This window comes from Mauremys reevesii, linkage group 2, assembly GCF_016161935.1.
Source record: "Mauremys reevesii isolate NIE-2019 linkage group 2, ASM1616193v1, whole genome shotgun sequence".
NCBI lineage: Eukaryota > Metazoa > Chordata > Testudines > Geoemydidae > Mauremys > Mauremys reevesii.
This window is the reverse complement of record NC_052624.1, coordinates 112,553,195-112,581,189: the sequence shown is the minus strand read 5'-3', so window position 1 is coordinate 112,581,189 and position 27,995 is coordinate 112,553,195. Positions and strand designations below refer to the sequence as shown.

At 42.1% G+C, this 27,995-nt stretch overlaps 1 protein-coding gene across 10 annotated transcripts in view; it reads left to right on the top strand.

The window, feature by feature from the left end:
• Nucleotides 1-27,572, top strand: part of PLEKHG4B (pleckstrin homology and RhoGEF domain containing G4B) — a 203,262-nt gene extending 175,690 nt beyond the window's left edge. For 8 of the 10 annotated variants that reach the window (XM_039525803.1, XM_039525799.1, XM_039525794.1 and 5 more), the window contains 9 exons: nt 5,021-5,110; nt 5,227-5,451; nt 5,783-5,953; nt 6,910-7,090; nt 13,230-13,346; nt 13,803-14,072; nt 14,800-15,014; nt 19,760-19,819; nt 26,768-27,572. In XM_039525803.1, coding sequence (XP_039381737.1) covers nt 5,021-5,110; nt 5,227-5,451; nt 5,783-5,953; nt 6,910-7,090; nt 13,230-13,346; nt 13,803-14,072; nt 14,800-15,014; nt 19,760-19,801 — 1,311 coding nt within the window. In that variant the 3' untranslated portion in view covers nt 19,802-19,819; nt 26,768-27,572. Of the gene's footprint in view, nt 1-5,020; nt 5,111-5,226; nt 5,452-5,782; nt 5,954-6,909; nt 7,091-13,229; nt 13,347-13,802; nt 14,073-14,799; nt 15,015-19,759; nt 19,820-22,468; nt 22,544-26,767 lie in introns of those variants that run through there. The other 2 variants (XM_039525798.1, XM_039525800.1) reach the window with 2 other exon arrangements.
• Nucleotides 27,573-27,995: the final 423 nt, after the last annotated feature.

The following is a 27,995-nucleotide window of genomic DNA, read 5'->3' as shown; positions in this document are numbered from 1 at the left end:
AGACAATTCAATTGACAGCAGGATACCAAGGGAGGAAAAATAATTTTTGAAGTGGTAATGAGAGTGGCTCATTTCAGACAGTTGACAGGAAGGTGTGAGTAACAGTAGGGTGAAATTAGTATTTATCAAAGATCTACAACCTATCCTGAAGGATGATCCCTCACTCTCACAGACCTTGGGGGACAGGCCAGTCCTCGCTTACAGACAGCCCTCCAACCTGAAGCAAATACTCACCAGCAACTACACACCACACAACAAAAACACCAACCCAGGAACCAAATCCTGGAACAAACCCTGGTGCCAACTCTGTCCACATATCTATTCAAGGGACACCATCATAGGACCTAACCACATCAGCCACACCACCAGGGGCTCGTTCACCTGCACATCTACCAATGTGACATATGCCATCATGTGCCAGCAATGCTCCTCTGCCATGTACATTGGCCAAATTGGACAGTCTCTACACAAAAGAGTAAATGGACACAAATTGACATCAGGAATCGCAACATTCAAAACCTAGTAGGAGAACACTTCAATCTCCCTGGTCACTCAATAACAGACCTAAAAGTGGAAATTCTTCAATAAAATTTTTTTTGAAAACAGACTCCAACATGAAACTGCAGAACTGGAATTAATTTGCAAACTTGACAACATCATATTAGACCTGAATAAAGACTGAGAGTGGTTGGGTCATTACAAAACCTAAACCTAATTTCCCCATACTAATTTTCCCCTACTGTTACTCACACCTTCCTGTCAACTGTCTGAAATGAGCCACTCTCATTACCACTTCAAAAGTTATTTTTCCTCCCTTGGTATCCTGCTGTCAATTGAATTGTCTCATTAGACTGACCTCACACTTGGTAAGGCAACTCACATCTTTTCATGTATTTATACCTGCTCCTGTATTTTCCATTCTATGCATCTGATGAAGTGGGTTCTAGCTCACAAAAGCTTATGCCCAAATAAATGTGTTAGTCTCTAAGGTGCCACAAGGACTCCTCGTTGTTTTTGTCGACACAGACTAACACGGCTACCACTCTGAAACCTAGAGTATTTAATGTTATTCATGTCTAATGGGCTTTACAAACACTGGAAGACTAACTCTTTGGGCCAGACTCTGACCTTCAGAAGTGACTCCATCCAGGAACCTGTTGCTTGTGCTCAGCTTGCAGACGTTCCCCCTGCATGGATGTGTCAGTCCTTGATATTTACTTTGTCCATATTGCTCAGTTAGTAGGTTGAGGGATGCTGGTAGATAAGGAAGAAATTTGCTGTGGTGATTTTCTGCTCTAGAAGACGGTGTCCTGGACTCAGATTCTTTCAGGCTGCATTTTGCACATAGTGCTATTTCCTGCTCAAGGCCTGGTGAAAGAGGAAAAGATTACTTTAGTGCTCGTTACTAGACACTATTAGTATGAAAGTGGCAGTTGTTTACTGATGTCTCAGACCCTTTTGAAAGCTCTGGGCCATAGCAGGGTGGCCAATTTGAATGATACTTCCTCAGGCTGAGATCTGAGTTTCTTTCCCTTTGTAGAGGAAAGCGATAGCTTTGTTGATTGTGTGTGTGTTTAGGGTTGGATGGGTGAGACAACTTTAATACCAGGTCGGATCTTTCTCAGTCCAGTGACACACGAGAAGTTGCTCCTTTCCTGTTTCTCCCGCTCCTCTCTTCATCCTTGATCATATGCTGTACCATTCCCTTTGGCCCACATCCTCAGTTTGCCAGATATCCGGCCTGCACATGAAAAGCTTGTTTGTCTGCTCTCCTGGGTTCTACTTGTGTGAAAGGAGCAAATACCAGTGTGCTACTTACAATGTGGCTGATTCGTCAGGGAAGCTTAGTTGGGGAAGTTGGGCAAGAGGGTTTTGTAGCACTGCCCTTCCAAACGACTCTCCCAGCGTGCTCATTGTCTTGTGAGTGCAGGCACAAGGGAACCATGACATGTTCTTCTGCCTGTAGCTGGTACTCAGCAGCACCAGATTGTCTTTGACTCATATGTCCTGCTATTCAGCTGAGTAGTGGTTTTGGGCTGTGTTCCAGTACCTGGATGAAAAGCAAGCCTCTTCGCTCTTGCCAGTCCCGCCACTCAACTAACTGGCAGTTTTCACTCATACTCTGTTAATCTGCTTGGGAGCCATCACTAAGCCCAGAGGAAGGGGACCTGCCCTTGCTCCCCATGTTCTCGAGCATTACACTTGAGGGAGTAATGCAGGGGAGCCTGGAGTGGGAGCTATAACCCTAAACTTCATACAGGTCCTTTACTGCTAGGGCTGCCACCTTATACGTTAGCTGTTGCAGGAGAAAGAGAGGCTGATGTCCTAATTCTGTGGGCTCCAGCAGAGGATTTCAGGGATCAAACTGTCTCCAGCTCATATAGGCCCCCACATTTTCTCTGTTAGTTACCCTGTTCTCATACTAGGAATAACAACATAAAAGGAGGCGGACCCTTGTAAAGATTAGGACAAAGGATGGCCTTTCATTGATGGGTGGGGGGTTATAAAAAAATTAATATATTCATGAGGCATTTTTTCAAAAATGTCTGATTTTTTTCGAAGAAAAAAAAAACTAAAACCAAGGATTTTTTTGGTTTTCAAACTCAAACTTATTTTACCTTCTTTCTGCTTATTTTATTCCCTCCCGCGCCCCCTCCCTTTCATTTTCAGTGTCAAAATGGAAAAAAGGGAAAGAGGGAGAAATAGAAAAAGGAGGAGAAAGAAACCTGGAAAACTGAAAAATTTGATCTTCTTTTGACAGGAGCTTTGCCTGAGAAAGTATTATAGAACCTGATCATTTGATATGTGCATTCCCTTATTATTCGATGGATAAACTGGGAGAAGCACAATTGTGCTGTATTTTTATAAATACTCTATTGTATCAACACAAACTATCTGAAAAACTATTCTACATCAGGCAAAAATCAGAGAACAGTTCATAATAATCTGTTTATTTTTTCTTTGAAAAGAAAACCAACATTTACTTATTGGTTGCTTGCTCGGATTGTATTATGAGGGGAAGATCTGTTTGTTTATCCGTACATGATTTGTTTGGGTCCCGTTAGTTTAAAGGAAGGAAGAAGATAATTTGTTTAATAAGAAGGAAAACAAACATGTGAAGTGAAAAAGATTGTTTATTTCAGTCTTCCGAGGCAATGGGAAAATAGTGATCTTGCCTGATCTTTTTATACCTTCCAATGAATTGGGAAGCTTCCCTCATGTCCAGGGAATTTAAAAGGGGATCTTTTTGTATGCTTTAATACCATTCAGTTATTGGAGAAGATCTCATTCTGTCCTAAAGACTAGACTGGGCACAATGCTATCTAGATATCCATCTATAACACACTCAGCACTGGGACCTGAAGCCCAGATTCACAAAGGACTTAGGTGCTGCAACACTGAGTGTCACGGTGCATAACTTTTAGGCACCTAGACAATCTCAGGAGCAACACCGCTTTTCACAAAGGCCAGCACACTGGGTGAGAAGCCACCTAAGCTAGCCCCAATGGGAGATGCTGAGGACAAGAGTGTGTCCTATGCCCCGCCCCTCTCATGGAGACAGGCACCTAAGTCTGGGCCGCAAGGAGGTGCCTATTTCTCCTAGCAATTCATGAATGGGAGTCAGGTGGTTTGGGCACCTAGGGTATTTCTTTTGAGAATGAGTATGGATACGTTTACGTTACTTTTTAAAATTCATGACAGAGCGCCCCAGAGCCCGCGTCTTCAGACTGGGGCTCGCAGGGTTTGGGCGCCAGCACTAAAAATAGCAGTGTAGCTGCTGCAGCTTGGGCTGGCACTCAGGCTCTGAAGCCCAACCCCCTGCCCCAGCTTCAGAGCTCAGTCCCAAACGTCTATCCAGCTGTTTTTAGTGCAGCACCGCAAGCCCGAGTCTGTGTCCCCAGGCGCTGAGATTCATTGCTGCAAGTTCTAAAATGCAGCGTAGAGGTACCCTTAGGTGCCTGCCTAGCTCCATGCAAATGGCCAAAAGAGGAGGTGGTGGTGTTACCCACCTTAGAACTTTAAGCCCAGTGAATAGAGCACTTGCCTGAGAGACAGGAGACTTCTGTTCAGATCCTTTCTCCCCCATCTGGTGGGGATGGGGGGAGAATTGAACATGGGTCCACATCCCAGGCACGTGCTCTAATCCCTGGGCTAAAAGTTACAAGGTGGTCACTGCTGTCACCATCTCCTCCCGCCAGTTTTGGAACAGGACCCGATCCAGTACACAGCCTTTGAGCGCACACATCAGATCAGGTGCTGCATGCAAGTTAGGCAAGCAAAATCCTGTCTTCTGCAATTTGTGAATTGCTCTGGGGCTTAGATGGGAGAAAAGTGCCCGGACACCTAGAGGGAGGCAGCAGTGTGCATGCCCAAAGGCAGGAACTTGAGCACTGAGGGAACTTTTAATGTGAAATTTTGACAACAAATGACTTTAAGCACCTACAGGGTTTGGCGAGAGTTTTGAGAATCGCAGGGGAGCCTAAAACTGGGATTTAGGTGCCTAGGTACCTTTGCGACCCCAACCCCCATCCCCCAACTGGAGTGCCTTACAATTTCTAATGGTTCTAAATTAACTCTAGCATACATCAGGAAACACTTTCTCATGTGAGTAGCCCTTACTCACATGAATGATCCTGACAAACTCACATGAGTTGCCAATATTGTTTAAAGTCAGCCTGGCTGATTGAGCATTTAGATACTATAATGAAGAGTGCTCTAGAAATACCTACCATAGACAGTTGAAACAGGTGAATTTTGCAAATTGTTCAATCTGGAAGAGCTGAAAATTATAGAGAACTAAATCTCCTAAATAAATGGTTCTTGGATATCCATTGCCGAAATGTGTCTAGATTAAAGCACCTCCTGCAGTTTTGGATTGGAATACATCCATTGGGGGAGGGAGTGTGTGTTATAAACTGTACATGATTTCTGTACAAAACTGATGTTAAATGGAGAAGGAATTGATCATTGGAGAAATAGAAAATAACAAGGAATAACATCTTTTCCTATACTTTTTCAGGAAGAACAGTTTGGAATGTATGCATTATACAGCAAGAACAAACCACAATCGGATGCTTTGCTTACAAGCCATGGAAATGCATTCTTTAAAGTAATTACTATCCAGTTTCTTATTTAATGTGAATTGTGTGAACACCACTCACTGCCGTGTGTACTTTTATGCAGTATATCAAATATTGTTTACACATTCCTTTAATATTCCCACAGAATAAACAACAGGATTTAGGTGATAAGATGGATCTGGCTTCCTATCTGCTGAAGCCTATTCAAAGAATGAGCAAATATGCTCTTCTTCTAAAAGATATGATCAAAGAGTGCACTAAGACCCAGGAGCAGGAGCTCAATGATCTCAGGGCAGCTGAAGAAATGGTAAAATTCCAGCTTCGTCATGGAAACGACTTGCTTGCTATGGATGCCATTAGAGGGTGTGATGTAAGCATTTCTCAGTCCTTCCTTTATTTTTCAGATATCCCCTTGGCTTTGCTGCTGCAGTTTTCATTCAAAGACAGAAAGTTGCTAAGAGGCAGATTATTTTATTTTATTTTATTTTATTATATATATGTTGTAGCACATAGGAGCCCTAGTCATGGTCCAGGACCCCATGTGCCAGGAGCTGTACAAATACAGAGTCAGAAGACAGTCCGTGGCCCTAAGAGTGTACAGTCTAAGTGACATAATGCACTTCCCCCATTCATCCTTGGACTGGACAAAATCGGCTCAGCCGTCGCTTATCTTTAGTAGCATTGTCATTTTCTCCAATCAGGTCAATTTGAAAGAACAAGGACAGCTGAGATGTCAAGATGAGTTTCTTGTTTGCTGTGGAAGAAAGAAGTATTTGAGACATGTCTTCCTTTTTGAAGACCTCATCTTGTTTAGCAAAACAAAAAAGATTGATGGGGGATATGACATCTACATGTACAAACAGTCATTCAAGGTAAATGTAATCCTGCTGTTATGGTTTGGATAGCATGTACAATGCAGCATGCCTTCTGCCATCTGCTTAGTATTCTGAGTGGACAGGAACCCCATCCGTTTGACAATGGTAGCTGAAGGATCACAGTTCCATTGTACGTTACATTTCAAGTAGTTTGTGTGTGTTTTTTAAAAGTTGGAAAAGAGAGAAACAGAAACTGATGAGTAAAATGAGCAAAACATGTCTGTGTGTCTATACGCTGTATCATAAGTGCATGTATGTCTTGCTGGACCGGACTCATGGGAAACCAGGTGTTTCCTGTAGAAATAATTATTTTTAACATTTCTTTCATTACAACAAGAAGCGCCAGATATGTAGTTATGCCCTCTCAGCCACCATTCTGACTACAGACTTATACCTCTCAGTCTTAAGAGGTGTATGTGTGTGAAGCCAGGGTTTGCAACTATCTTTGTTTGGCAACACCAGATATATGCAAAACCCTGATTCACCAAAGCATGTGCTTAACTTTAAACATATGCTGAACTGAATTGTTGAACTGAGGCCAAACATAGAGCATTCTCCCTGCATACTAGACCCCAAGGGGCAGATCGTCAGCTGGTATATGTTGAACTATGACAACATCCACTAGCTGAAGATCTGCCTTCAGATATTCAGCTTCAACTTAATTCATTGCAGCTCTCTGAACTTCTGAGGATTCTGTGCTTCTCCTAGAGTTTAACACTGCCAGCTCCATGCTGCTATACAAAGAGATCACATGGGGAAACTAGAGTGCTGACTCGGGATATTGAAAATTCAAACAGAAATATTTATAGCTGTGTACAGTTGTACTAGCAAGGAATCAAGATAAAGACATTTTTCTACCATTATAGAATGAGCAATGCAAAGAATTCCACTAGATCAGTTTGTTATACATGTTTCCATCCAGTTGAATGTGTGCTTTTAAAATATGATTTTAGACGGCTGAGATTGGGATGACAGAGAATGTTGGAGACAGTGGTCTGCGATTTGAAATCTGGTTTAGAAGGAGGAGGAAATCCCAGGACACATACATCCTTCAAGCAAACTCAGCAGAAGTTAAAATTGCTTGGACCAGTATCATAGGAAGGATTCTTTGGAGACAAGCTCTGAGAAATCGAGGTACACCAACTATTTAATTCAGAAAGAAATTGAAGGGTTTAGCAGTCTACTCCTTGTAGTTCTATAAAGGCAAGTCAAACAATCCCATTAGGTGACCCTTATATGTCTGCAATCACCAAAGACTTCAATTTTAAAAAAGCAACCGGAAAACAGTTTCTTCAAACAGCACTCCTAAAACAATTACAGCACAATAAAGTTGTCTCTCTACAATTAGTAGGCTTTGGGAGGGCCTCTTAGATATGTTGCGAGCACTGTGGGAAAACCTAGTTTTTAAACACTGGATTTTTTATTGCTTATTACAACAATCTGTAACCCACTAACTCCCCTTTTTGTCCTATGACTGCAGAGGTGTTAACAGGCCATTCTATCTTGAATGGTCCCTTAGACTCTGTGCTAACTACTTATGCTAAGCTATCTGTTCCACCTTGCATTTTGCTATGATGCTGGGGGTTCCTTTCCCAGATCTGAAAAAGAAATTGGTCTAATAAAAGATATTACCTCACCCACTGTGTCTCTCTACTAGCCTGGGACCAATATGGCTACAGCTATACTGTATACCCTTAATGGTGGTAAGTATGGAACATAACCCCCTGGGAAACCTATGTGGAATACACACTTGGTTTTCAGTCTTGCCACAGTAGGTAGCACTGCGTCTTACAAATGCAGCTAATCAGGGGTGAAAGTAACTTAAAGGACTTGCCGGTACTCCAGAGTCCTGCAGAGGGGGAGGGGCCTCGACCGGAAGAGGCGTGGCCTCTATCGGAAGAAGTGGGGCCTTTAAAACCCAGGGCTTTTAAATCAGGATTTAAAGGGCTCGGGGATTCAGCTGAAGCTAGGAGCCGGGCCCTTTAAATCACCCCCGGAGCTACCAGCTGCAGAGGCAGTTGGAAGCCCTGGGATTTGGGCAGGGGTGAAAGTAATTTACATTTCTTACCCATATGGTCCAATCGCAAGCAACCCACCTCTCCTACATGCTTCATGGATCCCTCCCATTGCATAACATAGATAGAGAAAATAAAACTACTATTACTACTACCACCAGTACTGTCTGTAATAAAACTTTACTATTGGAATAAGCCTGAAAAAGTGAAAACTCACTGTAACATTTTTCTCTGTCTTCCCTCCTCCTCCAGCCAGGCTGCAGACACTAGGCTCCATGCTTTCTCCCCGCCTGGCACTGAGCAGCAGCTGCAGGGGCTTCCCTCTAGCTTGCAGCAGGGAGCAGGGAGACTGGCTGAGGGAGGGAGAAGCCTGCCTCCTGCATAAGAACAGTTTAAACTCAGCTGTTCCCTGCGCGGTTCAGTAACATTTCAAAGAGGACCTGCAAGCAGTTTGGACATCACAACCATGATCCTCTGCTGGGGAGGGAATGGGATAGATTTGAACTTGGAAATGGTTCCTGATTTTGATTGCGTTTTTTGTGCATAGGAGATCCCCTCATCCCGGGGGCAGAAAAGAACTGCCCCTGCCATGGTCACACACAACCTCCCCCCTCCCACCCCCCAACAACAACTGGGAGTGAAATTAACAAGGATGCCAGAAACGGCTTCTAACCCTGGGGGCTGAACTGTGCAGGGAACAGCTGAGTTTAAGCTGTTCTTATGCAGACAGCAGCAGCAGGCATCTCAGCCAGTGTCCCTACTGCAAGCTAGAGCCTAGAGGAGAACCCCTGCTGGGGGTGGAGGGGGAGGAATGCAGAGCCTGTCTGCAGCCTGGCTGGAGGAGGGGGAGGGAGGAGACGAGAAACCAATGTGACAGTGAGTTTTCCCCTTCCACCTGCTTTTATTAGCTCTGGATTTAAGTTGTGCAGCCAAATGCTTGTATTTGTTGTGTATATTAGTATTGGAGACAAGATCTCCTCATCCCGGGGGCAGACAAGGACTGCCCCTGCCATGGTCAAACACCCCCCCCCCCCAGCTACTGTGACTGAAATTAACAAGGATGCCAGAAACCCCTCCTAACTGAACCATTCAGGGAACAGCTGAGTTTAAACTATTCTTATGCAGGGGGCAGGCTTCTCCCTCCCTCAGCCAGTCTCCTTTTCTTACCGGTCCTCTGTACCAGCCTGTACCAGCTTACTTTCACCTCTGCAGCTAATAGTGCTTAGAAGTGAGCTCCAGAAGAAAAAATTAGGTGGCTGCCCTTTCTTGGGGGGGGGGGGGATTTTTTTTTAAGGGCTATGAGTAAAACCTTTTGTTCATCAGACGTGCAGGGTGGTGAAGAGCTCTCCTTGTTTGTTTTAATGTTAGAAATATCAGTACAGGGAGCTCTGGTCTTGCTACAGTCTCTCTGGAAGCTCCAAATGTGAATTGTGAGCTCTCTCAGCCCTTATTTGAAGGGCAAATTAAATCTTTAACCAATACATCTTTCTCCCATGGATTTGTCAGGCACTTAAGTTAAATTGATGCAGACAAAATCAAAACAAATGACAAAAGAGGGTGAAGAGTTTCAAGCAGTCTGATTCAAAAATACCTCCCCCTCTTTTAGTCCAGTAGTATCGCTGATGAGACAAAGTGGGTGAGGTAATACCCTTTTTTGGACCAACTTCTGTGGGTGAAAGACCCTTTCAAGCTTAGACAGAGCTCTTCTTCAGGTCTGGGAAATGTATTTAGCTGTGACACTCTGAGTACAAGGTGGAACAGATTGTTTAGCATAAGTAGTTTGGTATACATAGTTATGGTATCTCTAATGTCATTCCTACCATTTTGCTGTCATCCATAGACAAAAATAGGGTAGACATTTCTAATGTAAAAGTCAAACAGGAAGGGAAGGAAGGAAGGAAAGAAAAACAACAAGGAAACAAAAAGTTCTTACCTTTTAGGCCTTCGTTATACAACATAATGAAGAAAGGGGCATGATTTCCTCTCCCCCTTTTTTTCAGGTTACTTTAAATTTAGAAGTTAAATACATGACTCAGAAAAAAGAAAATTAGAAAATAGTAACTTTGGGGCAGAATCCTATTTGGTGGTAAGCATTTTTGGGGAGATACTAACGAGTAGACTTTGTACTAGTTGGTCGATTTGAAGCTTTAACTCAGCCACTTTAATGCTTTCCTCTTTTTTAAATCCTTTTTCCTTTATTCTTCTCTAGCCAATCACTTCAGAATTCCCCCCAGAAATTCCTAATTCACACCAAAAGAGAAGTAGCACAGAAAGCGACAGTAAACTCAGAACTGACATGAAAGGAATAGATATGAACAAAGGAGGAGGGACATGGCATATTTATTCTAAATCCATCTGGGCATTCCATGAATTAATGCTGCAGCTTTTTTCTTTCTGAGAAGTACTTGTAGCAATAGTGTCTTCTTAAGGATTTGGATATTTCTAAGTTCTTATAATTGGAAAGATTTTTGTACATCTTTCTTTTTTAAGGATTATTGAATGTGTATGGTCAGCTTCAATTTGGCTCTGTTGTTTTGTAAATATCCCATCAAAAGATCATGTGCCTGATTAATGGTGATAAACTACATTCGCAGATTCATTTCATTACCTTAATGGGTTTTTAGAAGAATGGTTCCCAGCCTGTTTGAGAAACTCTGCTACCAGGCTAAGACCTTGATGTACCAGTCAGTGCCTGCCTCCTTCCACTGAGCTGTGTGCTTTAATCCACAATTATTAGAGAAACAATAAGTTCATTTTTACTGCAGACCTGGGGTCAGTTAATGACATCTAAACTACTTAGAAGAAAGCAGGGCTTAAAATCTCATAGATTATTTCACAGAGCCTCCCCCCCCCTCCCGCATACCCCCAGTATGCTATAAAACCTCCAGGGCCCAGTGGGCAGGGAGTGCCTCTGGCCTTCTGCCCTGCTGCAGGTTGGTGGGGCAAGAGGCTTCTGCCCTGTGGAGCTGCAGGGCTCCGGGCTTCAGCTGTGGGAAGTGGGGTTGTGGGGCGTGTGCGTGCCGGGGCTTGGGGCATGCCAGGGCTTAGGAATTCAGCCCCACGGGAGGCACCAGGGCTCAGAGCTTCAGCCCTAGGGGTGAGGCACTGGGGTGCCAGGGCTCCTTGTGGGTTTAAAAATATTTACTGGCACTCTACTCCAGATTGCTCCAGCTGAATTTAAGCCCTAGAAGAATGGGAAAATATCTGTGCACATTGAAAGCTTTGGACAAATTGAGCCTCTGTGCCGCAAGCCATTTATTTTACATCATCAGGATAATCTCTAGGGAATTGGAAGCAAAGGCCTGAGAGAGATCACTGAGTGCTAGAAGTAAAGCCACTGAGGAGTGAGGGCTGATTGGCACAATTCCTGAGGCCTTTGTGTGTTGGAGGGTCTGACTCTTCCCCCTGTGATGAAATTGGGTCAAGGAAAACTTCTGTTTCTGTTCCTCTTGCTTTAAGACTGAGGCTTTGTACACACTGCAGCTTACGTCGGTATAACTTATGTCGCTCAGGGGTGTGAAAAGCCACCCCCTCCTCCCCCGAGCAAAGTGCATTACACTGACCAATGTGGATAGCACTATGTCGGCAGGAGAGCTTCTCCCACCGACATAACTCCAGAAGAGCTTAAAGCATCTGCACTAGCAGTGGTACAGCGGCACAAGTGCACCATTGTAAGCTCTGTAGTGTATCCAGAGCTCGAGTTGTTTTTTGTTTGCGTGCATCATGGACAGCAGCAAAGCTTGTTCCCCTACAACAGGGGTCGGCAACCTTTCAGAAGTCGTGTGCCAAATCTTCATTTATTCACTCTAATTTAAGGTTTCACTTGCCAGTAATATATGTTAATGTGTTTTAGAAGGTCTCTTCCTATAAGTTTTTAATATATAACTAAACTATTGTTGTATGTAAAGTAAGGTTTTTAAAATGTTTTAACAAGCTTAATTTAAAATTACATTAAAATGCAGAGCCAGGACCTGGGCAGTGTGAGTGCCACTGAAAAACAGCTAGCGTGCCGCCACGCCTGCGGCAGCACGCATGCCCTGCCCTGCCCCTATGCCCTGCCTCAGCCCTGTCCCTACAGGAAGGTTGGTTGGGAATACAAACCCAAGCCCAATATTAGTGCTAACTGCAATTGAGGTGTTTGTAATGGCAGCTGGTTTTTGCTTGGACCAGGAGTGAGACTTCACTAACTCTTTTCACGTACGTCGCTGAACAGCCCTCAGATAGTAATGAATGGTTTTTAGTTGCTACTTACATGAGCAGGATTTGAAATGCAGCCCTGAAAGACTCTATCAGCCCCCTAAGAAGCCTTCCATGTCCTCTTTAATTTGCACAATCATAGTCCCCAATCTCCTCCAATCAAAGGGACCGTTCTTTCCAAACTCCCCTTGGTGAGCAAGTTGCCTCAAAGAGAGCGGGGACTGGCCAGGCCCAGAGAGGGGAGCATGCCACCCTAATTGTGTTGCATGCATAATAAAACAGTACCATAATGTTCATGCTGCTCTGGTAGTCTCCATCCTTGGCACAAGCAGCCATCCATCCACAACGGGGAAAAAAAAGTTTAATAAGGGTAGATTCTCTGCCAAGAACCTTAAGTTAAAGGAGGGAAGATATTTGTACTGCTAGCCTCAAAGTACTGTGTAAAACAGTCCTGACACTAAAGTTAACATCATAATATGGTATCCTGGTGGCAATAGGCTTGGTGATTTGTGCTAGACATAAATGACATGCCACTTCCAGGGCTATTTTTTAGTAAGAGTGAAGTTATGAACTCTACTTTGAATTGCAATGTATTTGACTGGTGTGACTGTGGATGTTCTGAAACTGAGTCACATTCAGTGGTGATGAAAACAACGATCATACCATTTTCCCTCTAAAGAATTATTCTGTAATGTTTGAGGATGGTTGGAAAACAAATCTCACTTTGCCATTAGGAAAAAAAACCACATACTGGTAAAAAGATTCAATAATAATAGTGAAATGGGTCTGAGAGATGGCACCAGAGGAGATGGCACCATCCCTTACAATCCTTTAGTTACTTTATAAAAAATGAAATCTGACTGACTCAAGTTGCCAGTGTCTGGCTGGCTCCAGAGCTAGAGTGTTTGCAGCTGATAAATGCTTTTCTCTCCTGTAGGGGGTCAGTAAGCTACTGCCTAAGGTACTGGAAAGAGGAAAATATTTTCATTCTCTCATAGCAGCATAACTAAAACATCAAAGGGGTTGCTGATCTTTTTCATATGTGCATTTTCCCACTTTAGAACTCAGAATGCAAGAAATGGTGTCAATGGGAATAGGCAATAAACCTTTCATGGACATCAAGCCCAGTGAAGCAGCCATAAGCGACCGAGCAATAGATTACATCATGAAGGGAACAGGTACTGTCTACTACTCACATTACATTGCTGTTCTGCCTTCCCACTTGCCAGTCTGCTAGGATGATTGTCTTCATTAATTTTTTCACGCTCTTTATTAAAAAAAAAAAAAAGTTGATTGCAACATATTTCTGCAAAGAATTGATTGTACTTTTGTATTGGTGTCATAGATTTAGTATCTTATTTCTGTTGTTAAACTCATAGAACTTCAGCAATACAGACCTCAAAGTGTATTCAATCTCTCCTGGTCAGAAAATCTGGAGAGCACGTGGGCAGCTGTGGGCTGAACAAATGGACTTTCCTAAACTCAGTTCAATAACATTTTAATTCAAGTAGTAGAAGATTAGTGAGCTAGCCTATTACACTGTACCAATCCTGTTTTATTTCTTGTTCAAAATAGCATTTTCCCTTATTCACCTTGTTCCCTTCCAATGATCAAAGGTTCTTGTTTGCTTGTAGAATCAAGATCTCGAGCATCAATAGCAGTGTCTTCATTTGATCACTCCACTCCATTTAAAAGGCCGCATTCCACTATCTCAAACAGTAGCACATCTTCCTCAAGCAGCCAGTCCTCTTCTTCCATTTTGGGATCACTGAACCTGCATGTGTATTCCAGCCCACCTCATCCAGGCTTATTAGGACCACCCTTCTACCACTGGTCATATGATATTAGAACCTGCATTGAGGAAGATGAACTGGAGCAGGAAACTGGCAGTCAGCCTTCAATGAGTGAGTGAATTTCAGCATCTGGATTAGAAGGGATTTGTAAGGATTTTGAACATGGCAGGTTGTTCTGGTTCTGATGTGTGTATCTCGATGGATCGACACACCCAGATGTGTAGAGGTAGAATACATCAGAGCTTTGTGATTTATGTCTTCGGCTATACTTTTAGTTCCTCAAATTGATCACATTTCTAGTTCCAGGTAGCAACAACCATGACAGCTCCTTGCTGCTTTCTGGAGCCATCACTGTCACCTAGGGTGGGATGTACAAGTAGTGCCTCCGCAAGTGGTTATCTTAAACTTTTTATTTTAAGAACTCTTTAAATACATGAACCAAATAAGGGAAACAATGGTGACACTGACTCCCACATCACTGCACAGGCACTGCATTACTCCTTAGGCCCAGTTCCTTAGGGCTAGGCAATCTTAGCCTTCTTCCAAACTTTTTGTGGGGGTCTGTGTGTGCACGCTCCTCCTCAGTCCAATGCCCACACCAATGGAGAAGGCTATTAGGATGGTGGTTTTTATCAAGAAGAGTATATCTATCTAAGGAGATTGTCTATAACTTTATAAAGAACTGGTTAGGCCACACTCAGAGTATAGTGTTCAGTTTGGATCAGTAGAGTCCTAAAATATTAGACACTGAAAGATATATTGTCTTTAAATGTGTAAAGACTGTTGGACTACAGGCCTAGACAGAGTCTAACTTTGCATGCTTTCTTCCTGTTTCTAGTGACAGAGAGTTCAGAATCATCCCAGTGCACTTCCGGTGAAAGTGTGAGTGGTTTTAGTAGCTCTGCCCATCCTGGATTGTCCCAGCTCTCTACAGAGACGTTCTTGGATGAAGATGCTTCAAATCCTGGCTCTAAACCTCCTTCCCAGTGCACATCTCCTGCTCTCCCTGAGAAGAATCCTAGATCAAAACACACCAACCAGTATGTTACAGCAGTAAGTATTTCACCTTTTAGCTCACAAGTCGTACAAAAAGCCTTAATTGATTTCACTTATTATGATTACCAATCATTTTACCAACATGGCAATACTGAACTAAGCTGTTTTCTAAGACCTTGATTGTCGGGTCTTGATCTGAGCATACTTCACATTGAACTCAGTAAGACTCTTAGAGCCAAATTCTGCTATCAGTTACACCCATGCAACCTACTGATTTCGTTTGGGTTGCATAATTGCACAGTGCTTCATAGTTGCAATGGTGATTCCAGTGGGCTTGTATGGGTGTGAATGAGAGCAGGGCTTGGCCCTTAGTGTTGTTTAAATGTAGACATTTTTTATACAGTTTTATAGCTGATGGATTTTAGTCTCCATTTTAGAAACAACTTATCTTCACAGGGGAAATCCATGTTTTTTCTTTTAACCCCTTGGAACAGTAAAAAGAGCTGGTATCTGAGTCTGTTCCCTGTCAGGCAAAGGCCTACATCACAGAGCTAGCACCACAGTTGGCCATGATTGCAGCTTCCTGGTGGCAGTTCCATCAGAGAGGTCAAGGACTGAATAGACCTGGAGGCTGTACTACCCTTTCATACTGAGAGGGGGTGATCCCTGCAGGGCAATGTGCCACCAGTGTCTTTGGATAAACAAAGAACTTCACACTCCGGGGCTGTCAACCCAGCACCTTTCAGCAGTAACTCTATTCACTTAAAAACCCTTTCCTGGTCCAAATGCTGCTTTCAATTACAATTCTACTCTGAGTTCAGCAGAATGACTGTGACATACACTGGTGAAACTGAGAACAGAATTTGGCCTGTATACACTAACTGCTCTGAACTGCCCGTGCATGAGAAGGTCAACATTTCTATTATTTGTTATGTAGGTAGAATGTATTTGTATTGGCCAAACTCTGTTGGCATTAGTCATGTTGTACCTTATTATGTGAATAGTCGTATTGATTTAATGGGGCTTCTTGGGGAGTAAGTCCCTACTCAATGTAAATGTGGCAGAATCGGGCTTTATGGATTTGGAGAGAGCACTTAAAATTGGACGACACAAACAAATTAAGTGCCTCTTGCACAGTAATGCTAGAGTAATAGAAGCTGCATCTTGACAGTGGTGGCTAAAAGCAACAGTTAAACAGCGCTGGGATTGGCAGCTGTTGGCCTCCTGCTGTGAAAAGTCTCTTCAGTAGCCCTCACAAAAGAATTTCAAACTGCAGGAGTATGACCAAGTCTAAATCCCCAAAAAGAGGCACCCCCCTAAAGTCCTGAGAATGAAACCCCAGTCTCTCTTGAACACCTTACTTTGACTGCAACTCAAGACATAGCCTGGCACCATAAAGAAAGCAGGGCTACAATGTACTTCTCACTCACACACTGAGTCTGAGTGACAACGGTCTCTGCACTCCTCCCAGAAACTGTAACATCATGAAGTCTGGAGCCAGCATCCATCTGAGAGTTGCAGGTGCCCTTCAAGTTAACCTCTGTAGACAAAGTATAGAGCTTCCTGCTCTATGGTCAGCACTGCTGATAATGTGTTTGTTTCACTAGAGGACAAAGGCTAGAGGATGCTACCCAACAGGATGTGCAGTCAGCAGAGTATCTCCGAGGTCCTATATGTCACTTGGTTACATGTCAACTTGAACAAAAGTAGAGTTAGAACACAATGAATACTGGTAATTAATGTTGCCACAAGCGACAGTGATTTAAAGGAGAGGTTCCCAAAGTATATAACTTGTAAAGCTGAAGCAATTAGGAAATAAAGTGCTATTAGAATTAGTCAGAGCAGTCACCTTTTTAAGGCTCATGTCCCTTGTGCTTGAATACTACAACAGTGTTCTGTGTGATTTTTATTTCCTCTATAATGAAAATCCCTGTTTGTGCAAGGACATTAATGACAACACGATCCCTTCTTGGATCTATGCGGGCCTGGTCCCATAGACAAATATCCATGCTGTGTTTCCAGGGGACCCTCTAGATTTCATTCGGGATAAATTAAATACATGATGTGTTAAGGGTTTGATTAGCACAGGTGCAAATATGTACCTACTTTGCTTGTGCAAAGTTGGATTGGATGCTGGTGTGCAAATTGGGATTTGTGTGTGTACATGGTTGATGGTAATCTATCTAGCCTGCAAGTTCATAAATTGGAATTTATGGATATCTAACCATAGTGCACACACAAAATAACACATTTGTGTGTGCACAAATGCACAACTAGCTAAGGTCTGAAAAATTGGCCCTAAGCTACCTAAGGAAATGAACAAACTAAAACAAACTCATACTGATTCCAAGTATTATATTGTTCTATACGGAAACAGGAAGTCACAGAATATAGGCCAAATTCTCCTGCCAAAATGTAGACAGTATAACACAGCTGTTTTCTGGCTGGTAAGCAGTGCAATCCCCTGTATGTGGCAAACCACAGACTGCTCTTTCACCTACCTAGAGCTGAAGGGAGCTAGAGCTTCCCTGATCCAGGATTAAATCAAGGCCTCCTGACCAATATGGATCAGAATGGGGGCCCTATCTATCTGCCCTTGACTCCAGACACCAGTCGAGGCATGCATCAAACTTGTCCTTGCCAAACCAGCCAAGGAGAAGTGTATCAAGAACACAGTGCTGACTTATTCCAGCTGCAGATGGAAAACATTAAGCACAAATAGCATCCGTGGTTCTGCTGCATTTTGAAGGCAGTGTAGGTGAGCTTGTCTGTAAATTCAATATTCAGCATACATTTCCCTAAACTGCCTCCATTTTTTGGCTTACACCTCACTCCAGGTGCACGGCATTTGTATTGTCCTTCCTGCCACAGTTAAATAGAGAACATCTCCAACAGTCCACAGCTCAGGAGTTGGGCTCCTTCTAGGCACACATTGCACTCTTTTTTTTAACATGAGCATGGGTGAACGTAAGTGCTGATCCAGCAAAGCACTGAAGCTTGTGAATAATCCCACTGATGTGAAAGGCACTACTTACATGTTTAAATTTAAGCACATGCTTAAGTGCTTTGGTGGGCTGGGGATTTACTGAAGAATCTGGAGCACTTGGCTCTAAATTGTTAATGAAACCCCTTTGAGCTTTCACAGCCTTATTTCTTACTGTTAACCCTGCATATTGATTAATCTATGGGAGGATGAAAGTGTAAGACGTGTCTTCTGCGGCCTCTGTGGTGACACTCTGACCTCTGCATTGCTGTGTGAGACTCATGATGGTTCCCTTGCTCCCCAGGCTGAGAGCACTGCCAGCACAGCTTGCTCACTCCAGGTGCTGGAAGGAAAAGCTTTGTGTCACTCATAGCAACCCTTTGGGCTCTTTAAGGAGAAGCATAGACTGGTTCTGAGGACACCCATTCTCTTTAGCCACCATGATGGTGGCTGCAGCACAAACTTTTATAGACTCATAGACTTTAAGGTCAGAAGGGACCATTATGATCATCTAGTCTGACCTCCTGCACAGCGCAGGCCACAGAATCTCACCCACCCACCCCTAACCTATATCTGAGTTATTGAAGTCCTCAGATCGTGGTTTAAAGACCTCAAGGTGCAGAGGCATAGAATTGAGGAAATGGGCTCTGATAGGGACGTGCAACAGATAAAACCATCATGGAGGAGAACTGTGGATTTTATGGTTGGCATAAAAAGGTAATTTGGATGCCTGTTTAGAGACTACATAGAAAAGTAACTACTCTGAAAATAGCTGGGTCCTGATCCTGAGTTTATCACAGAGAGAAAATTCCCATTGGTTTGAGGATTATGAGTGTCAGATTAGGCCTATGGATTTGAAATATTCAGTGTAGGTGTAGCCATCTCAGTCCCAGGACATTAGAGACACGTGGTGGGTAGGGTGGCCAGGTGCCCAGTTTTTGACTGGAAAGTCCAGTAAAAAAGAATGCCTGATAGTGTCTGATCACTGCGGGCGGAGGAGACGGGGAGGTGCTGGGTCATCACCCTTGCTAGCCCTACTCAGCCCGGTGTTGGGCAGCTGCAGCTCCACAGGTGATTCCCCCGACCCGGACAGCAGGTGCGAAGGGAAAAGCAACGAGTGATGGGGGAGGAGGAGGGGAGGGGAGTGAGCGGAGTCTTGGGGGAAGAGGTGGAACAGGGCCTATGGGGAAGAGATGGGGCAGGGGCAGGGCTTTGGAGGGGAAGAAGTGGGGCAGGGCTGGGGCCTCAGTGGGGAGAGGCAGGGCAGGGGAGGTTCCGGCACTCCTGCTGGAGTGTCCATTACCAAGTTGGCAACCCTAATGGTGGGTGAGGTAATATTTTTTTATTGAACCAACTTCTTTTGGTGAGAGAGACAAGCTTTCGAGCCACACAGAGCTCTATGGATTTCAAGAGTAATTGAAGGGACATATCAACAAATAACTTTGAGATATAATTTTCTTAGAAACCAAAATGTAAAAATGGGTAAATGTGTTCTGGGGACATTATTATGAACGATTTCCTGCTGCATGTATAAAATCAGGAAGATGATGGTGCATCTTATATTTTTATTTTATGAAGCAAAACATATTGATGATATCCAATATTTTCATCTTCAGTTTCTTATGATTAAGCAGAGGTAATGTTTAGAAATGTTTAAGGACACATTTTTGAACTATCCCTAGAACCAGGAGAATGTTATATGATGTGCCATTGTGACAAAAAGGTTCTGATGATCCCGCTGTTGTGTTAGTATGATCCAGGTTATTCCTAGCAAACTGTAATGTTGGTTTTAATTAGATTTCCCTCCCTTTTCCGTCAGAACAAAACCTCTCATGTATTAGGCCTCTCAACAATGGTTTGACTGACAGGCATAAATTCAGTAAGTAACTGGTTTTCTCAGCTCAATCCTTATACTAAAATGATCAAGCTAATAAGACTCCAGGCTGCCACGTTAATTATAAGATAATAACCAATTAAATTGGGGCATGAGAGAATGTCTTAAAACTGATCTGCATGTTCTAACAATATTAGAAAAGTTATTGAATCCTATTTGTGTCACCCCTTATTAACAATCTTCTCTAGAGAGTGCTCTGGTATAAAAGTACTATACTTTCTCCCTGTAATTCACTCTCTTCCTTCACTGAATGTTTCCCCTTTCTCATATCTGCCTCTCTGGCCCACAGAAATTTGCTTTGTGGGTTGCACACATGCTGCTATAACAATGGTATGAAATGATGTAACGGGGCCTACGTTCTACTATTTGCATAATGCCGGACATAGTGCAGTACTGCCTATTTTTGCTTATGCCATTTGGTATGTGTCTATTATGTATGTACATATACATGTCATCTTAACTGTTTAATTTTAAACACTGGTGTTTATGCCAACAAAGAAGTAAGGTGCTGATGGAGATGATGCATTTCTAGCATGCGCTTACTCAAGTAGTAAAGACAGAATCCAGCACGGAATGCCTGGATTCAAAGCCTGGTAGGCTGAAGGTGCTGGCTGCATGCAGCAGGCTGAGCTTGTCTCTAGGAGGTTTGCCTGTCGTGGGAGTTAGCAGCCAGAGGTTAGGAAAGTCCATGCAGATAAACTCCCTGCCTGTCGTGCTCAACAACTCCTGATTCCCAAGCCCATCTGCAGCTCTTCAGGGTATGTCTACACTGCAATTAAACACCTGGGGCTGGCCTCTGCCAGCTGACTCAGGCTCCCAGGGCTTGGGCTAACTCTGTTTAATTGTGGTATAGACTTTAGGGCTTGGGCTACAGCCCAAGCTCTGGGACCCTCCCACCTCGCAGGGTCCTAGAATCCAGGGTCCAGCCTGAGTCCGAACAGCTACACCTCAATTCAACAGACTTAGCTCAAGCCCTGGGACCCTGAATCAGCTGGTACAGGCCAGCCACAGGTGTTTAACTGTAGTGTAGACATATCCTCTGTCATCCCCTGCTACCTCCTGGCTCACAAATACACACACAAGGACTGCATAGCCTTTGAGGGGAGTTACAGCACTAGAATTGACTAACCTGTTTGTGTGGCCAGGGATGCCTGAGGCAGACTGTTCCAGGCTCTGCTGCTATAGGTCAGGCTACTATATATACTGTTTGTATTTGTACAAAAATATGGGAGTGTTTGGAGGGAAAACACTCAGTCTCCCTTGTGTAGCTAGAGAAATGCCCTGTATTATTAATTTCATGTTAAAGTAATTTAAAGTCAAACAAAATAACTGGGAAGAAAAGAGGAAAAACACATTCACAAAAGCAAAACAAAAAACCCTGAATGTCAAAGTTGTTTCTGTTTCACAGAGTTTGAAATGGAATCATTTTCCATGGTGTCTTTTGTGAGTTTTTAATCAAAATATTATCAATTTTTATTAAAATAAGCTAAATTTTTCATTTCCTGAGAATCGCATTTTCTTATTGGAAACAGAGTTTTCAGTAAACTAGTCATTTCAATAATTATTTCTAAAATGATTTTGATAAACATTTAAATAACATTGCAAATAATATATGGATTAAAAATGCCAGGGAATATTTTTTCAAAAAGCAAAAAAATTTGGTAATGCCAGTAAGTTCTCATAAAAAGTTTAGTTTCCTAAAATAGGCCATTTTTCACAAAAAATCTTTTTTTGATATAATTTTGACCAACTCTACAAATAACATTTACAAAATTCCCAAATATAATTTAAGAATGGAAGAGACCGCATTGTCAGAAACCAAAGATTTATCACACCATCAGTTCTTAAAATGAACTCTTATTGAAGTCAATGGGGAATCTTTGCCTAAAAATTGGCACAATATGCCCCAAGATACATACCCTACTAATGTGTTAGATAAGGAACAAGAACACAAAAAGGACTGCCTCTGCACGCAGTCATCACAACAGAGATGTGCAAAGGTAAGTTTTAGGCCAGTTTTCCACCTACTCTGTGCCCTGCTTTCTGTACAGATTGGCTAAACCCCAGCAACTACCCAATCGTGGGTTTTTAGGGAGAGGGATTTTTTCCTTTGTCTAATGAATTAGTCCTTCATTTTACTCTTTTTATCTCACAGCTGATCAGATTTGTGAAAGAATTGTGGGTTTTATGATAAAAGCATGACATTTCCCAGAGTCTTAGGGCATGACCTATAAAGATTTTCAAATATGGGGCCATCACCAACTCATCCCATGCTGGCCATGGCAGCCATTTTAAATTCTGAATGCATTTTTTCTAATGTTTTTCAGATACTGATTGTTTATAGTATTAAACCATCCCACTGTGGGGTTTTTTTGTATTTTATTTTGTATTTTTATATTCCTATTGCCCTAGGTGACCTAAAAACTAAAGCAATGAAATTGAGATTATACAAAAATATTTAGAATGAACATGCGTTGTAGGTGCATCAAGGAGTATTTATAGAAATATTAATTACATAGAAATATAACAAGTTTACAAGTTTCTGTTCATGAACAGGAAATTACATTTCTCTTTTCTAATAACGATATTTCAGATCGGTCTGTGCTTAACAGGATATTTCTGTGTCTCAAAAAGATTGAAAAGGCATCTTAAAATGCAGCTTAAAATGAATTAAGAAACAAGGAAGTCTTTCAGTCTTCAATATATTGAAACATTGCATTCCCCACCATTTTTCAAGAAGAAGAGCTGCAATTTGGTCCTGGAGATCTCCCTTGCACGAGGTCTGCTGAACAAGGGGAGTTTATTTTGCTTGATATGCTCTGTTAATGACTTGGTTTTGTCTTGCAATCTCTCTGTTTTAAATGAGATGTACTGCTGCTGCCTGATCTTCTCAAGTTCCCTAGCGGAGACAATCACAGCAGGGTCTGCAATGTCTTCAGTGTCCAGTTTAATTAAGTCTACACTCTCCTCTGAGAAGAGGTTGCTCATGTCTTCTATGACTTCAACAAGTGCCTTGACATGTTGTGTAAACGAAGCCTGGGCACTACCATCTGCGCATGGTGCTTTGTGTTAGACCCTTTTCAGGTGGTTCCTTTCTCTGCTGTGGCTTCAAATTCTCCTATCACCCTGGCTACTTCTGGTCCCGCTTTCATCCACCGTCGAAGGGCCTCTGGACTTTGTGTTAGATCAACAGCTCCACTATGCCCTTCGATTATGGCATTATTTTGCTCATGAGCTTGGTCAAGCGCAATTCCAGAGAAAGTATGCTGGGTCTTGCAAACTGTGGATTTCCTGTTCAGGAACTCTTTAGCTGTGTCTGGATACACTGTGTGAAGGCTTACCGTATCTTGTGGATGAACAGGCACCTACTGAGCATAATTAGTATGATCTAATGCAAAGAACCAGAGAAACCGCTTTCCAAGGCATTCAGTGTATAAAGCAAGGTTTGACAGATTGACAGCACATAGGTCAAGATGAGAAGCTCCAGATTAAGTGTGGTATGTCAAAAGTGGAATGTTGGGTTTTCTAGTTTCCACTTGCCACACCATTTATATTACCCCATGTGGCCTCATCTTCCCTGAGACCTTGGATATACTGTGTGTATGCATTTTAGAGCAAGATGTACTGACCCACTGGTAGGCCAAAGTGTCTCATGAGACACTTTCAGGAAGGAGTCAGCTGTTCCTGGGGAAGCCACTTTGGCCTGAACAAGGGCTTCTGTCCATCCACTGTCTTCTAGCCAATCTCAATCAGCTTTAGACTTGCCATTTCCAGATGAAGACCACTCAACATAACAAATTTGTCCTTTCCATTCCCAGCAGGCCAGGTCAACTGTATCAGTTTGATTATGCTGAAAAGGAGTTGATCCACCGTGATCACTGGCACATGGATTTAGGTGGTGCACAGCGTTCCTTATCACATCCATGGCCTAACGAATCATTGCACAGACTTGGAGTCATCTGGAAAGGGGAAGAAGCGCAGTGATGGCTGGGGCGAAGTCTGGGATGGTAAGCTCCCCAGGAAGTGTCTTGTTCTCCATTGAAGGTATCCCGACTTGCTTGCCTTACTTGTTCAAGCCACCTGCATTCTTTTTGCAGGGCTTGCGTAATCAGTTGGCAGTCTGTTTTCATTTCAACATTTGTATCAGGGATGGCAGCATTGGTTTTCTTCAAAATCATTGGAGGGACAATTCTATAAGACTCAGGAAGTGATGATATAGACTTCTTCACTGATGCCGCAGTCTCTCAGTCCAGGGTGGAAATTCTGTGGACAACTCCCTCCACTTGAGGATGCTGATAATGTGATGTCCCAATTCTCTGGGAGGAGTCTGTTGCTGTGGTGGAGCTAGGATTGTGGTCTATGTTGTCTATGGCTGCAACAGTGAACAGACTACCATGGAGCTTGAGCGGACAGACTACATTCTTGTCCTCGGAGTGTTGGCATGCATTGTTTGCCATGCTGGTAGAGAGGCTAACACTCTCTGTCATAGGAGATAGTGGACTATCCAAGTTTAAAGGAAGTATCTACTAGCTCACTTTTTCATGGCAGTGCATGAAGGATCAAACTAGTGTACACTGGAAAAGGCATTTCTCGAGCTTCGTTGTGGTTCAAACTTTCTGTTCCTTCATGGCAATGGATGTTGTTGTTGTATTGCAACAGCTGTGCCAAAATAAGGGTAGCTGGATGAATGGAAACTTGTTCTGACTGAGTTTTAATGTTTGAACCACACAATATCATGGACATCAGTGCCAGTAGTGACTCAAGCACAGATTTTGCCTGGCATCCTGGGTCAAATGATGCAAGTAGACTGTTCTTTTGTTTAAAACAGGTCCCTTTGAATATTTTTTTGTTTGGGACAGGTGAAATGCTGCTTCATCAGTTTTCCTCATGTGCACTTCAGAGGACAAGTTTAATGCCCTACTTGAAGGCAAGGAGCACATCACATCCTTCTTTGTGTGCTTGGAGAGCTGGAATGTGTGAAAGGATATGGGATTTTATTTCACTGTGTTGTGAATGCGGGCAGGCAGCTGTTCTAGTCTAGCTGTATAGAGCATCATGAGGACAGCTAGTTTAAACACTGCACCCACGTCTTCGTTCAGTTTTGTCTCTTCAATCTATGTTATCAGTTCAGAAGAGATAGTCCCATGTGATCTCTTCTCTGTATTGCTTTGCTCAGGTTTCTTCCCCCTTACTTTGCTGTAGAGACACACCAAACATCTTGCATGATACCTTGTCCCTTGGGCCACTAAGTTCCCTGCACTTAGGTTTGCAAGCAAGCACTGGTCTTGCAGCTAAAGTGCACAGTTGTGGACTCAACTATCAATGTTGAGAGTAGAAGCTTCATGGAGGTCTTCTGATGGTATGTTCATTTCACAAATAAAGCACCTTTCTTTTTCTGGAGGTCCTTTGTTTTCGTCACCTAAACATATGTATTTCCTCTGCAGTTCATCAGAGTGATCCACAGCTTTTTCAAGTTTTTTTTAAAAACTTAATAGAGCAGGATTTGTGCCTTGTTCAAAGTTTTCTCAGTACCATCACCATTATCTAATCATCTGTCTGTGGATATGGGAAGTGCATTCATTTTATGGAAACATCTGATATTTTCTGCTAGAGTTTGATGGCCAGATCCAACATGCTCTCTTTTTGATTCTGCTGGATTAATCAACTCTATCGTTTGTCTTCCTGACAAAGCGCAGGCGGCTTGCCTCAGTCAGTAGAGGAATGGGATGTCTCCGTTGACGGACCTGGCTCTCAAACAAGCTTGTATCTTTTTGACAGGTTTGAAGCACCAGTAACAGCCAATAGTAATCTGTATCTTTCACTACTGTGTATAGTTAATACTACCCAAACACAAAACAGCTTTCACACAACCAAAGTAGTATCTGAAAGAAAAAAGAGAGATGTGATTAAATTCTTCCAAGACCACATTGACAATCAAAATTAGTACAAAATGTGTCCTTACACCAATTTTAAGGTCTTGTTGAAGCAAAACCAAGAATACATCCCTTGTATGTCCTATTGTAAAACATTATTTGCTGATTATGACAATGTTTTTTAAATGGCTGCCACAGCCAACTTGCATGAGCTGGCGATAGCCCCATCTCTGAAAATCTTTATTAGGTCATGTCCTAACACTGTGGCAAATTTCATGCTTTTATCATAAAACCCACAATTCCCTCTTCCTTCCCTCTTACAAATCTGACCGGCTAATAAGTAAAGGTTTATACTTTTGCACAACACAACTGACTTTGTAAGACTCCGTATTTACACAAATAAACCAATGGATATTGAAATGACTCAATTAAAATGGCAGCATTTGTGTGTAATTCATGAATTAAAGAGTCAGATTCCTCTCTCACACACACTTTGATCTCAGTCGGGAGTAACTCCATTGAAGTTAATAGAGTTACACATTCTGTAGTAGATTATAAAACTGAAACTGGGTATTTCTTTCTATGTAGCTTTCTTACGTAAGAATTTCTGATAAGGGTTAAAGATTCTTTATACATGTAGTGTGACGTTTTCTAAAGCTCTGTGTGCTGGCCTAGCTGCTCCCACTGAAGTCATACCATAGACTGTAATGGAACAGAGTTAGGCCAATGTTGAGCACTGCTGAAAATCCTTTATTTTGAAACAGATCATTTTAATAACCATTTACAGTTAGGTTAACTGTTCTTTGAAATCTATTAAAATTGACTTAAGGAATATTTTTCATACACAGATTGCACTGACAGATCTGTTTTTGTATTAATTGAAAAACTTTCAATCTCAAGCAATTTAACTGAATTTTATTTTTATCACCATATTTCAGCATAATAATAAACAGAAGTGCTAATGTCTAAATAGTTTGAATGCTTCACTATGCTAGTTGTGATGTTCTGATTTTAACTAAAGATAGTAAAACTTACTGTAACCTGTTGATTGTTTTAACAGCTCTGAGTCAAATTACTATGAAGACATTTTCAGCCATGCTGACCCTGCTGTTGCAGATCATCCCAAATTCATTTTGTGATGAAAAACCTGTGACACACTTCATGGACTCTCTTACTGGATATTTCATCATCAGCAAAATCAAAATTGAAATATTTTTTTAAACAACCAGAGAAAAGAGATCCTATTTTTTCTTTGTCATTTTAAAGGCAGGTTTTTGGTGCAGAGTTCTTAATCTGCACTTCCAAAATATGAACCAAATTCTGCTCTCAAATAAGCATGCAGGTCTATTGATTCCAGGGAGTGGCATTGAAGGCCTGCAAGAGTAGAACTTGGCTTTGTACGTGTGTGTGGCAAATTAGAATGTTGTTTTCTGTTTTAACCTGAATCTTGTATATAGCAGATGATGATGATGTAGATGTTACTATATTTTGTTCAGTCCTGTAAATGTAGAAATCCTCAATAAATGAACTAATATCTGTACAAAAGGAAAAATATACAAACTGCTTGGAACTTTTGTAAATATTATTTTATTGCTGCTCATTACAGCAGATCCGTTTTTATCTACTTATTAGTGTCTTCTCCAGCATCCCACAAAGGCAACATGAGTTCCTGCAATCATAGTAAACATGGATGTCTGTTAGAATATGGCATTTTCTAGAGATTAAAAATAGAAATAATTATTTGTAACCATTTTCAAATATCAAATATGAAAACATATTCTTGTTCATGGATTGTTGAAAACAGTTTGACTTTTGTTACTTCAAACACTGCCCTTGTTTAATACTTTTTTAAAAAAAATAAAACAATTTCTACCATTACATTTATTTTTATTGTATGTGATGTGTTTTTGTTTGTTTGTTTGTTTGTTTTCAATCAAGTATTTGACTCTGCTGTAAAATCATGAAACTTTGAGCAGTAACTATCAGGTTTTTAATCTTCTGTTTCATGATAAAATTGTGATTCTGATGGGTTTCCAAGAGGCATTATAACTATAGGGCATGCATAGGACTGACTCACTGTTATATCCTTGGGGACAACAGTTTTAGGGAGAAATCACTGGAGACACAGAGAGCTGTAAACCTTGAAAGCAGCCATTTATTGCTACACACAGAACTAACCAACAGCCAGCCAAACAGGCTGGGCTATCCCCTAATAATCTAACTCAGTTGCCATAGCAACACAAGATTCTATTACCACGACAACCAAATGCACAACATATTCCTCCCCC